This window comes from Gopherus flavomarginatus, chromosome 5 (assembly GCF_025201925.1).
Source record: "Gopherus flavomarginatus isolate rGopFla2 chromosome 5, rGopFla2.mat.asm, whole genome shotgun sequence".
NCBI lineage: Eukaryota > Metazoa > Chordata > Testudines > Testudinidae > Gopherus > Gopherus flavomarginatus.
Window position 1 is genome coordinate 20,867,819 of NC_066621.1, and position 12,859 is coordinate 20,880,677.

The window sequence follows — 12,859 nt, forward strand, 5'->3', positions numbered from 1 at the left end:
TTTACAGACAAGCAATTTTAAGTCTCGTGGACATACATGATAAAGCTAGGTTGACAAATTCTGAATCTCTGGTTATGAAACAGGTTGCCAACTCAATTATGGGAAGTCAACACCCTAGATATACTGAAGTGTTTTTTAACAAGTGTCTCATCACGGAAAAGCACAACACTAAGCACTGAATTTAAGAGTAATCCTGACAGACTGCCCAGCCATCATCATAGGATCATAGCCCCAGCCTTGTTAAGTCATTGAGCACAGTTAACTACTTCCAAGCAGCAAGGGGCTTGTCAATGAATTGCATTTTATAACTGAAACGTAGCACTGCTAACTAGCTAATTATTCCAAATATTAAATTTAAGTAACTGCAATTTGTCTCCCTTTACCTTGAAACAGTATTAGGTTAGAACTAAGATGTGCCTAAACCATCCTGATTTAAATGTTATGCATAGAAACATGTTAAGAGACTCAAAAGTTAAATGCTTACAACAAATTTGTAACCAAAAACTTTAATCCCAAGGATTTCACAAAACATTTTACAAGTGACATGAAAATTCTTGCACAGTAATGTTTCACTTCTACAATGTACCCATATGCACTCAAGCCATCCACTCCAGTTGTGTAATTTGGTCTGCTCAGAAATTCTGTAAGATATGGTTAACCAAACAGCTTGCATTTTAGGCTATCAAGTATTTAAAAAAAATGCTCTAATCACATTAAGTACAAAAATTATCTAGGCCCAAGGGATAAAAATATACATTTTACATAATGTAGCTCTTCAGAGTTCCAATGTAGGAAATCAACAGAACTCCCCCAAAAGTTCTGTACAAAACTATCTGCAATTCAGACTTTCTACTTGCTACTGGTTTGCAATTTCTGCCTTCTTTCCAAAAACTACTAGGAATCAGCATCTTGTTCTGGATAAGCTAATAGCCTGATGTCGTAATAGATGTTTATTACAATGAATATTCACTGCAACCTTCTTTTCAAAAGTTATCTACATCTGATACCCAGAAAAGATTCCAGGACAGAATAGGGAAACTAGAAATATATTTGTCTATGCAAGACAAGTTGACCACTCAAGGCAAATGAAAGTTAAGCATACGGGTACATTGTAAAACAAGAAGTTTTATTACAAATCATATGATCTGTTCATAACCATATACAGATTCACATCTTTACATTTGTCACCTGTTACAAGATACAAGAAAAGCAAGATCAACAGCTAAAACATTTTAAAAATGCACCAAGCTTTATGAAGTCTCCAACAAAACACAATGTTCTGTACATACTCCTCCTGCCTGTGCTCAGATCTAATGACTTCCTGTACACAGCTCCTCCTGAAGTCCTATTTTCTCTCATTTGACCTGGAACGACTAAATAAGAGAATGAATATTAATAAAAATAGCTCCATCTCAAACTATTTTACTTGGGGAAGTTACTTCCAGTACAACTCTAAATTACGTACTTGAAACTTTTGGAAAGTACTTTAAAAATCTTTGAGTGGATGAAGTTATAAACATATCAACTGATCTTAGGTTACAAGTTCCTTGAGAAAAGACCTTACCTAAAGCACTACAGAAAAATGTTCACTGTAGCAGAGCTTTCAGTCACTGAATCGATGATATGGCATAAGCCTTTCAAAATCAAATAGAAAGTGAAATCTGAAGATGCAAAATATTCTTACCTACGAGACCTGGAAAAGGAACGGGAAGGCTTGTGATTTCTCTCCCGTGAAAGTGATCTCTCTCTTCTTCTGTCTCTAGAGAGGGACCTATGAGATTACAATGAAAGATGAATATCCACACACGAGTGAGAAGTTTAACTGGATTATATTACAAGAGAATGAATATGCATGAAGGACCACTACTGTGCAAAGAAACATGTAAAGTAAGGTCAAGTGTATTTAAGTGTCTTACAGCTAAAGCCAACAAGAAAATTGCAGGCCTTCCCACCTTTGCAATGTACATTTGAGCACCACATTAGTTTTTTTATATCAACTGCCTTTTTCAAATATCATTGTCTTATGTTTAGCATGTCTAGTTCAGCACTGCATTAAGTGTACAATTCTATTACCTCATTAAAAAGAATCACAGTCTCTGTAAAGTCTGGAACTATTTAATCAGGAAAATTATCCATTAATAAAGACAGTTGCCTCTCCTTCCTCATGTAGTTAGAGGAATCAGCTTGAATTCTGATACTGCTTAAAACTCCTACTGCATACTTATATTTTTATATTTAATCAAGTTTTAAAAATTACATGCACAGTACTAGAGCCACTGGTTTCCATCTGATAGTTTCCTGTGCCCAACCAACTGCTGTATCATGTAGCTTACATGCTATCAAAGCAGCTTTATATTCCAAGAAACTAATGCAGGGGTCAGCAACCTTTCAGAAGTGGTGTGCCAAGTCTTCATTTATTCACTCTAATTTAAGGTTTCAAGTGCTGGTAACACATTTAAACATTTTTAGAAGGTCTCTTTCTATAAGTCTAATATATAACTAAACTATTGTTGTATGTAAAGTAAATAAGGTTTTAAAAATGTTTAAGAAGCTTCATTTAAAACTAAATTAAAATGCAGAGGCCCCGGATGGGTGGCCAGGACCTGGGCAATGTGAGTGGCACTGAAAGTCAGCTCATGTGCCTCCTTCAGCACACGTGCCATAGGTTGCCTACCCCTGAACTAATGCATTTTAGTGATGGATGCAACTTTTCCTATGAGTGCTCTGAAGTGAAAAATAGAACTCTAGAGGCAGTCCACTTCATGAGTAGGACAGCTTTGGGGGACCATCAATTTCCCCCAACAGTTTGAGAGAGTGTCTCAACACAGCAGAGGTAAGCAGTGTAGCAACAAGGAAACAGTGTATTACTGCCATGCACGCAGGAATGCCAGAAACCTAGCAACGATGGAGCAAATCTAAAGTAATGGAAATGCCTTCCCTCCCCCTGCCCCATCAACCCTGGAACCCTTTAAAAACAGTCTTTAGTAAGTGTTTTCTGGAACATTTACCAAGTCTTAAAACTTATGTTCTGTATCAGCATAACTACTTTAAATATGACACTTGAGTGACTACAACCAAGGATTTTACTAAAAAGATTCCTTAGAAAGCATTCTGGGTAAAACAGTAGAGCCCATGTTTAGCCAACTGTTGCTTACCTGCTGCGGCTACGAGAAAAGCTTCTCCTTCGTGGTGATCTAGAACCAGAAATAGAAAAATGAGCCTTTTTATCAATTTCTTTAGCATTAATGGGATGAGGTATTTCCCAACTTGTCAACCTCACTGTTGGGCCCAGTGAACGTGCCAAGAAACAACTGGCACCCATCGTCCAGTAAAAATGTATGAAAAGATTAACAGTAAAACAAAGCTCAGTGTGAAAAGCACTTTTGCAACCAAGAATTCACTTTAACTTAATGCTTCACAGCAGACCTGTCCAATGCAACAACACTTCCATTTCAACTAAATCCACTGCCCAGAACACCACACCAAAGTCCCACAAGTGGTTCCAAAAAACAGCATAGACCAATGTTTTGGAACCCATGCAAGCCAAAAGGTCCATGACAAGATAAGAGATACCAAGTGGAGAAAAAGTGAAAATGCGCTGTGTAAATACTGATATGCCATTAAGTGCTACATTAGAACTGCATATTTGTGATGGGCATTCTCTGAAATGCCATAGTGTGTCTAGACTTAAAAACCTTAGCTTGGCCCAGTTCATCCCAAAAAAGTAATTGTTTTAAGTTTTGAAAACGGTTAGTAAAACCGTTTAAAGGTGATAGGACTTGGCAGATTTGCAAGGAAAAGCTACATTTGTTAGAGCTTTATTAAAAATTTAGTTTGGCATCTCACATGCAAATATACCTCATTTACTTTTGGTTCCATTTACATTAAAAAGTTTCCTTATCACCCTTAAAAGTTTTATTCAAGCAACATATGTACGTTACCACTCAATTATGCACAGCCAGCCTTTGATTGAGAAAAATAATTACTTATAAGCCGCTTACTCCTTATTTTAACCAGCAGTAAACTGTATAAGCAGGAAAAACTTACTAGTTTTTGGTTTCAACAAGCTAGAAATGGTGAGGTGAGGCTGCCGGACTGACTGCCAAGAAGAATTTGCTGAAAAGGTTTTGCCAGATGTTGCGTTGTATTTAGTTGGTTGGCGAAGGGGGTGTTGTGGATTTTTCCTGCTTTTTTGTTAGCCGAAGGCTGCTGCTGTAGTTGTTGTGAAGACATTTGGTAAATAAACAGCTGAGCTGATTGGCCGGGAATGTGTGGGCGGTCGAGGTGGCTGCTGCCGATTTGGTTAAGGTTGGAGAGAAGGCTGAGAGAAAACAGCATGCTCGGGAACCAAAGGGCGGTGCAACCTGACGACTGGCCATGCCTGGGTCATGTGAAACGACACCAGCCAAGCTGAATGGGGCGCGCTGGTCACATGACGCTGAAAGGGCTAGTTGACTGGCTAATGCAGACTCAGAGGGTGGTGAGAAGAGACATGATGGTGACTCTGTAACGGGTTCATTTTTATTAATAGATGGACCAAAAAGCATAAAAAATGAAAAACAAGCCATCAGTACAACCGTCTATCAGCTAACATACTCCTATTGTGGTTTTCTTAAAAAAACAGCAAAAGGGACATGGTTTCAAGCTTATCCTGTGAGGACTTCACTCACCTGCAATAGGTAAATTCAGTCCTGTATGAACCATGTTGTAGGTGTGAGACGTGCACCATTACAGAACATCCAGACAATTTAGTCTGGGTCCAAGAATATAGGCAGTTACTAAAAACCCTGCTATATTTTAGATTTGAGTTTGCAAAACTCAAATGACAGATATTGTCACAAGACATTTTAAATTCTTTACTAGGGTCAATTTAGATTTGTACATTTAAAACGCAACTGTTACTTGTTTTAACATTATTAAACAGCTGCCTGCATGACAAATATTTGAATTGTTACGAAGTGGAGAAATGCACTTGCATGGAAAAGCTAAGTTGCTGTATGTAATGTTTGCCATTATGGAGAAAAGGAAAGGGAACAGCCTAAGTAGATGTATGGTAAGAAAGGGAAAGGGACTAGAAGATGTGTAGATTTTAGGAAGGAAAAGGGTAAGTCCAGGGCAGAGGGCGCTGACTATCAACTTACACAGTGACCTAAGGACAAAAGCCAACGTTCAATACAATTTATGTTCACCTTGATTTTTTATATAAAGTGTCTGGCATCTCCGAATTGTGATCAGGATGTTTAAGATGTTACCCATCAACATGCTTTAAAGAAAGCCTGCTTCTATGATGCTAAGTGGTAATTTCAACAGCTCTATGCATGATCTTTGACCTAGGGTACCTGCGGCGAGGAGGAGGACTTCTTCTGCGATAATCATCTCGAGGACGCCTACCCCATGAGGGAGGCGGACCACGATTCCGACTCCGTTTTTCACCATTGGACAGCTCCACCCTGACACGGCACCCGCAGAGTGTTCTGGAAAAAAGGTTACTGTTAATGCTCCAAGCAACAAATCTGTCTGCACTGAAGACACACTGACCTAGCACTGGAGAAGGGAAACATTTCTTGTGTACATTTAGTCAGATATATAAGGCACTCAGCTATCATAATAAGCCCAGTATAAAAAGATTTAAAATTCACAAGTGACCAGAGCCTCATGTCCAAAGCTACTTAAACAGGGAGACAGAACCTTCTGGACATGGATTTTATAGAGTTGACGTCGTTAACTCAAATGGTAGTTTATATACATCTGATACAGATGGAAACTAAAGAGGATCAATTTTAGTGAACACTACAGTTTTATATCTTCACAGCATTACTGTCTTCTGTCAAGATAAAAATCTGATTTAATTAATTGAAGTAGATTTTACTGTATACTCTAGAACAAAAATGGCTTCCCTAATATTTCTGAGAGAACAAAAAATCCTGCATCTCCTCTTCTCTCCCTATAAGAGAATTTTACAAGAAAACTAAACCAATTCATTTTTTAATTTGATTGAGATGAAGGGACAGCATTTAATACTCAGGTACAATTTACAGAAATCACAATTGCACTATGGCAGGGCTTTTTCGGTGCTTTCCCTATGGTTAAATATATAAAAAAATGAACAGGAGGGGTCACACTCAGAGACTTGCTATGTGAAGGGGGTAACCAGCACAAAAGTTTGAGAACCACTGCACTATGGTTTAGTGTGAAGTATGTACTCAGTTGTTGCTATAGAGACCTGTGAATTTAAAATCAAGATAGATTGCTCAGCTGTTTATAATACATTCAAATCTGGTTGGCAGTCAAAATGCAAATGTTTTTATATCAGTATTTTAAAAGATATTTAATAGCTCAAAATTCAAATATATTTTTGTTCTCATGCATTTCAAATTTTAAACTTAGCTCCACTTTAAAAGCAATGATCAAACACCAGGCACTTCTGAAGTGTTACATGTATTTAATAGTATTCATAAGTTCTCACAAAAACAAAATTCTCTTCAACTCAAAATGAAGTGTTATTGACTTAGCGTCAATCTCCTGTGCACCATATGCCAGGTACAGGTGGAATCAAATTAGGCTGAGCTCTCCAGGCTCAAGTATTTCTTCTAGATGTGTTTAGGTATTTCAAATTTCCAATCTCAGGCCAAGTCTATACTAGAAAGGGTTTGTCATTATATCAGCAAATATATCAGCTTATACCAACAAAACATTTCCTATACCAATTCCCCAAATGAAAGACTATAGCAGCAAAATGACTACTTTGCTGGTATAAATGCCTCTACACTAGGGTTTTGCCAGTTAAACATAATGAATCACACCCTTAACCAACATTATTACACAAGCACATGATTCTAGATCTGACTTCAATGACCAAAAATATGAACAGATTATCTGTGAAAAAGCTTATTTTTACAGTTAACCACCTCAATTAAAATGGTTATTCTGCATTATAAATTAAACTAGTCGGTAATACTAACCAACATTTGCATGATTGATTACGAAACTCAAGACCACGATGTTTCAGTGTTACTTGATCTTGGTCAGTTTTAAGTGTGAATACAAGTTGTTTAATACTGTCTATAGCAATTATTTTTAGTTAAATTAACTGCATAGCCTAAAAAGCAAGTTTTACCTTCCATCTAGTTCTCTCACTGCATCAGCTGCATCTCGGGGATCTTCAAATTCAACAAAAGCAAAGCCAGGAGGATTTCTAGCAACCCACACACTGCGCAGTGGTCCATAGTAGCCAAAAGCTCGTTCCAATTCAGTTTTGTTGCCATTGTTTCCAAGGTTACCTACATAAACCTTGCAGTCCAGTGGACAAGAGTCACGATGCATCACTAGAAGAGAAGAAATGAAAGTAAATTTCTTTTACTTCCATTCAACCTACAGATAACTACAGTATTTTGGCCTAGATCCTCAGGGGTCATTAGGCTGCCACTTTCCACTGAAATCCATAGGAAATAGGTACCTAAAAAGCATTGCACCCAGAAACCACAGCAATGATACATAATGAAGTGTAAAGATTAGGCTCCCAGCAGGTTAACTTGTGTTAAAACTATAAACAGACTTGTCTTCACTAGGATTTTAATTCAAGTTAGCTAACTTCAAGAAAGATCACCCTTCTTTGAGAGGAAGGCAGGACCTGTGGTTCTTTAACCCCTGGCTCCAGGAGACTATGCCAGGCACAGGTGGAATCAAGCTAGACTCAACTCTAGAGGCTCGAGTTTTTCTTCTAGATGTGTTATTAGCTATAGGTTATTCGGAGACCCCCGCCCCCGTTTAAATATCGGGTCTGGAAAGCTGGCACCAGCAAGACCTGCAGGGGGCGCCGCAGCCCTCGCGTGCCGCGGGCTCCATTGTTCTCGGAGCAGCGCGCGAAGCGGATCTGCGCATCCAGGGGCAGGATCGGGGCAGGCGCCGCAGAGGGGACCCGGGTCAGGCCCAGGTGCCCGCCGCAGAGGGGACCCATCCAGCCTAGGCCGGGCATGTACGACCAGCCTGTCCCTCCCCCCCGGGGCTGTATGGAGAGCGGGGACATCCCTTCCCGCGCAGCTCGGCGGCAGGCCCCGCACCCCCTAAACCAGCGCCCACCCCAGGAAGCCGCGCTGGGAACGGGGCGCCACCCAGGCCCGCCCCCCCGCGGACCCTCTCCCGGACCCCCCGCGGCACCTCTCGCCCAGCCAGGCCTCATCTCGCCGCGCCCCCGTCGCAAGGGGGGGTCCGCCTTCGCTCTTCGAGGGTTATCTCCCCGCTGCGCCCCCGCCCGGGTCCCCTCAACGCAGCGGCCGCCGCCCGGGCCGGCCACACAAAATGGCGGCGGCTCTTTGTTCGCCGCCGCCGGGGCCTGAAGACTCCATCCGTCCCAGCGCGGTGCCCAGCCCCGGGTCAGCCCGTCCCCGACCCCCAGGTGAGGCGCTCACCGAATCCCGGGGTGGGCGCGAGAAGGGAGCACGCGCTACGCTCTAGCCGACTCGATCCCAAACAGGCTCCCGCTCTGCTTCTCCTCACTGGACAAAATGGCGGCCGCCGCCTTCCCTGCCCGGACTTATATAGCCGCACCCTGCCACCGCGCGCCCAGCCGGCGGTCAAATCACAGAGCGCCTCTCAAAGGAGTGACAGTTCCGTGGAACCCGCCCTCTCCTGCTCCCTGAATAGGGTCCGGGGGAGCCCTTCCCCCTCTCATCAGCCTGCACTGCCAGCGCCAGACCCCAGCCCTGGGGCCCCTTTAGGGTGAGCAGATGTCCCGATGCTATAGGGTCAGTCCTGATTTTGGGGTCTTTTTCTTATATAGGCTCCTATTACCCCCCACCTCCTGTCCCGTTTTTTAACACTTGCTGTCTGGTCGATTGGGGACCCAGGGCGGAGGCTGTGCTTAATGTGCAAAGTCATGAGGGTAAGATGTTGCCCCCACCCTGACACCCCAACACCAGGGGCTTCAGTGCCAGACCCCAGTTGGTCTGTCTATAATGGGCTGAACCAACCCCCACCCCATAGGGTTGACCAGATGGCCTGATTTTATAGGGACAATCCAGATATTCGGGTCTTTGTCTTTTATAGATGCCTATTACATCCCACCCCATCCCAATTTTTCACACTTGCTATCTGGTCGCCCTACCCCTTCCCCCCCAAATCCAAACCCCCTGAACGCAGGGATGCGGCGTAGGCCCATTCCTTATAATATCTGTCTTACATCTGCATGGCGCCTTCCATCCCACCCAGTCCCCCATCGTATTTGCTTCTCATCTAGGTACTTCTGGGTTCACCCCAGCTCCAGGACTAGAGGAGCATGATTGTGCCTTCAAGGAATAAAAGGCAACTGTCTTATTAACAATTATATAGCACTTTACAAACATTAGTGACACCTTCAAATATCTCATGGATCAGGCCACAGCAACTCAAGAGACTGGCTTAAAAAACATGAGCTTTAAAAAAACAAAACCAATAAATACTAGGTTCTTTTTCTTTGCCTTCTATTTTCTGAGTTTTTAGGGTTTTCTTAGGTCACATGTTTCACCTTTTCTGCCCAACCACTTACTTTTCTTCAATAAAAGCTGAGATGCTCACATAATCAGTTATTGTCTAGGAGCCGGGGCTATAAGAAAAACGAGAAATGCAGAAATAAAATCACAAGAGTGGGCAATCAGAAAAATGTTCACGAGTCATAACATTGGAAAGCAATGTTCAAACTTGTAACACTCACCACGCCTTTTTTGTGTTTATTGAGGCATAGCAAATTCAGCTGTTACAAGTTTGAACATTCCTTCCCAATGTTATGACTCAAAGTGACATTTTTTCCTGTGCAAGGCTGTTAAGTGCAAACGTATCTGTCCATCCATGCATCTATCTACAGCCTGGTCTACATTAGAATTTTACATTCGTGCAACTACATCTCTCTGGAGTGGGAAAAATCTAACTACCAGTGTAGGCAGCATTAGGTTGATGAAATAATTCTTCCATGACCTAGCTAATGCTTCTCAGAGAGGTGGAGTACTTATATGAACAGGAGAATCCTTCCTGTCCTCATAGGTAATGTCTACACTGAAGCACTGTGGCAGCACTGTAGTGTTTTAAGTGTAGACAAGCCCTTCCCAGCCATCATTTATCTGCCCCAGGGTGGCTTCTGTAAAGGAAAACAGTGCCGCTCCAATCTAGTAGAATTCTTTCAGTGCATCCACAGAATTTTGGATAGAGGATGACTGGATGACATAATTTATTTGGACTTTCAAAAAGCCTTTGACAAAGTCCCTCACAAGAGGCTATTAAGGAAATTAGGTAGTAGAATGCTTTCAAGGATCAGAAACTGACTAAGAGACCTAGAACAATAGGAATTAATGATCAATTTGATGCATATTGAGGATGATCAGTGTTGTGCTGCACTGTAATTCCAGTGTCACAATCTGGCAGCATCAAGGTCACAACGTCTGGACAAACTCTCAAAGGGGATATTCCTATGTCAGCTCAATAAAGACACTTGGCAAAATTCCATTTTTAAAATAACATTGACAGATAATATTGATGTTAATATTTAAGCATTTCTTTCAATTTGTATCAATTTAAATTTTCACATTTGTGGAAAATTTTGAGGGTTCAGGCAATAACGACAGTAGACATGGAATTCAAAAACTTCAAGCTTTCTTACTGTTAAAAAACAAACGGTCAACCTCATGTGTCAAAATATGCCAAGTAAATATCCTTAAATCAAACTGTAATTGGTCGTCAAGCAATTTTTCTCACTTTGTAAATTTCAGTTATTTTGTCTGGAAATGTTGTCAGTTTGTGTGTGCAAGGTGAAATCGTTTACCAACATTTACTCCTAACAATCTAATCATCCCAAAGATAGATAGATAGAGAGATAGATAGATAGATAGATTAGATTAGATTAAATTTGGGATAAATATATGAGTATTGTAAGTGTGCCGTCAATGTCTCTTCCTTCCCCAAAGTTTTCAAAGAGTACTAAAATGGCCTTTGAAAAATCCTGTTGACTAGAGTTGTGAAGAGAAAGAATTGTACTGCTTTTCTTCCTTTTTCTGCTATCATAATATCATGTAGCGCAGTGACAAATATATCACTCATGGCTGTTATATTGATGATGCCTTGGGGTGATTTACTTTTTCCATTCACATATTTCTGAATGTGGCAGGCAAAACTGACACAAAAAAATGAGCTCAGGGCCATTTTACTGTGATGGGTAAAGATCATACTGAAAAAAGAGGGTAAAGCTTATTCTGCCGCTCCTGAGGAGGCATCACTGATGTGTAAAGGATCCACCTGTTTAAAACATTGCAAGGAGTATGGAAGACACGGATTTGGACTAGGTCAGTATGCAGCTCTATGGCATAGTAGCAGCAACTCTTTCAAGCTGCTGTCTTGTTCTACAGAACCTACACCCTCTAGCTGTTATGGTTGTGAAAAAAAATGTCAGAAATATGAATCACGTGTAACCGAGGATGCAGAGATGTCTAAGGGCAAATATATAGCTAGATCAGCAAGCCCTCCCCAGTGGAGACATATCATACACCAGCAAAAAAAAATGCTTTTGCCAGTATAGTTTATACCAGTTCCTTGAATGGAGTTAGTTGTACTGTCAGAAGCACTTTTATAATGGTATAGCTGCATCTACACTAGGGCTTTTGTCAGTATAGAAATGTCGCAAAAATTCACACCCCTAACCAACATGATTGAGATCTACTGGTGAAAACTGCTATCTAAGAGATAAGTATTAATAATAATACTATACCAGCAAAAGTTTCTAGCCTAATTGGGTTTGTCGAAAACCTACGATAGCTCTGAGCTGTGTGAACTGTCCCATTCATCTTTTAGTGAAGTGTCAGCTCAGATGCCCAGTGCTGATCATTTAAATGTCTACACATGTTAACGATTTCATTCCTCCTTCATGTAAGCAAGGAGAGGGCGGATCATAGATCTGTCCAATTTACTGTGAACCCAAGGGCATATTTAAGCCCCACCAGGTGGGAGTCAAGCTCAAGGAGCCCCATGGCGCTTAGAGAGCATCATATTTTGAATATCTGCACAACATACTGTGAGCACTGTCACATTTTGTCTGCTCATATAAGCAGAGTTTAATTAGTAAGCCGAGTTTGGAAGAGTACCTCCACTTTTTTCCCTTCCAGGCTGATCCCCCTGGAGACAGACTGGGAGATAAAGAACTTCAACTTCTGATCCTTAGCCCAAGAGAATGTGCTACAGAACATTGGCTCTAGTGCTGGCAGTGTAAATAGAAGGACCACAGCTCCACCATTTCCTGAATCACCAACAGAGCTACTCACAGCATATAGGACATCTCGCAGACAGTACAGAGCCTGATTTGTTTGTAAGAGCCAATAAAAGCCCAAGCTACAGTGCTATGGCTACAAGCCACTTACTGTGGGAGAGAAAAACATCACATTAATGCACTTCTAAAGAGCTTTTCATCCCTTGATCTCAAAGCACTTTGCAATGGTGGATAAATAGGATCATCCCCATTTCATGGATATGGAAACTGAGATACAGATAGGTGAAACGACTTGTCCAGGGTCACACAGCACATAAGTGGCAGAGTCAAGATGAGAAGGACCAAGACAACCTGATTCTCAGATTTTTGCACACTACATCAGAGCTCTCACACTTGTAACTAGAATAAGTTGGGCAAGGATCAGTTATGTAGTGCAGCTTCATTTATGCAATTATGAAGTGCATCTGACTGTTAGTTAAATGGTTGCCAACACAATGCTGCTTCTGCCTCCTTCCCCTGGGAGGGCGTGTTGGGGGTGAAGGAGGGTGAAAGGATAAAGGCCTCACAACCCAAACTTCTATAGCTTCTATAGTGTGTGTCTGTGTGTGTCTGTGTGTGTGTGGTGAGGATTCTTTG

General features: G+C 41.4%; 1 protein-coding gene across 1 annotated transcript; it reads right to left on the reverse strand.

Annotated features, from left to right (window-relative positions):
- Positions 1-490: 490 nt before the first annotated feature.
- SRSF3 (serine and arginine rich splicing factor 3) lies at positions 491-8,524 on the reverse strand. The gene is made up of 6 exons (XM_050956486.1): positions 8,409-8,524; positions 7,118-7,325; positions 5,340-5,474; positions 3,156-3,194; positions 1,685-1,771; positions 491-1,373 (listed from the first exon to the last, which is right to left on the reverse strand). Exons 2-6 carry the CDS (start codon positions 7,321-7,323, stop codon positions 1,346-1,348), a joined length of 495 nt encoding a protein of 164 aa, XP_050812443.1. The 5' UTR covers positions 7,324-7,325; positions 8,409-8,524; the 3' UTR covers positions 491-1,345.
- Between the last annotated feature and the right edge of the window lie 4,335 nt (positions 8,525-12,859).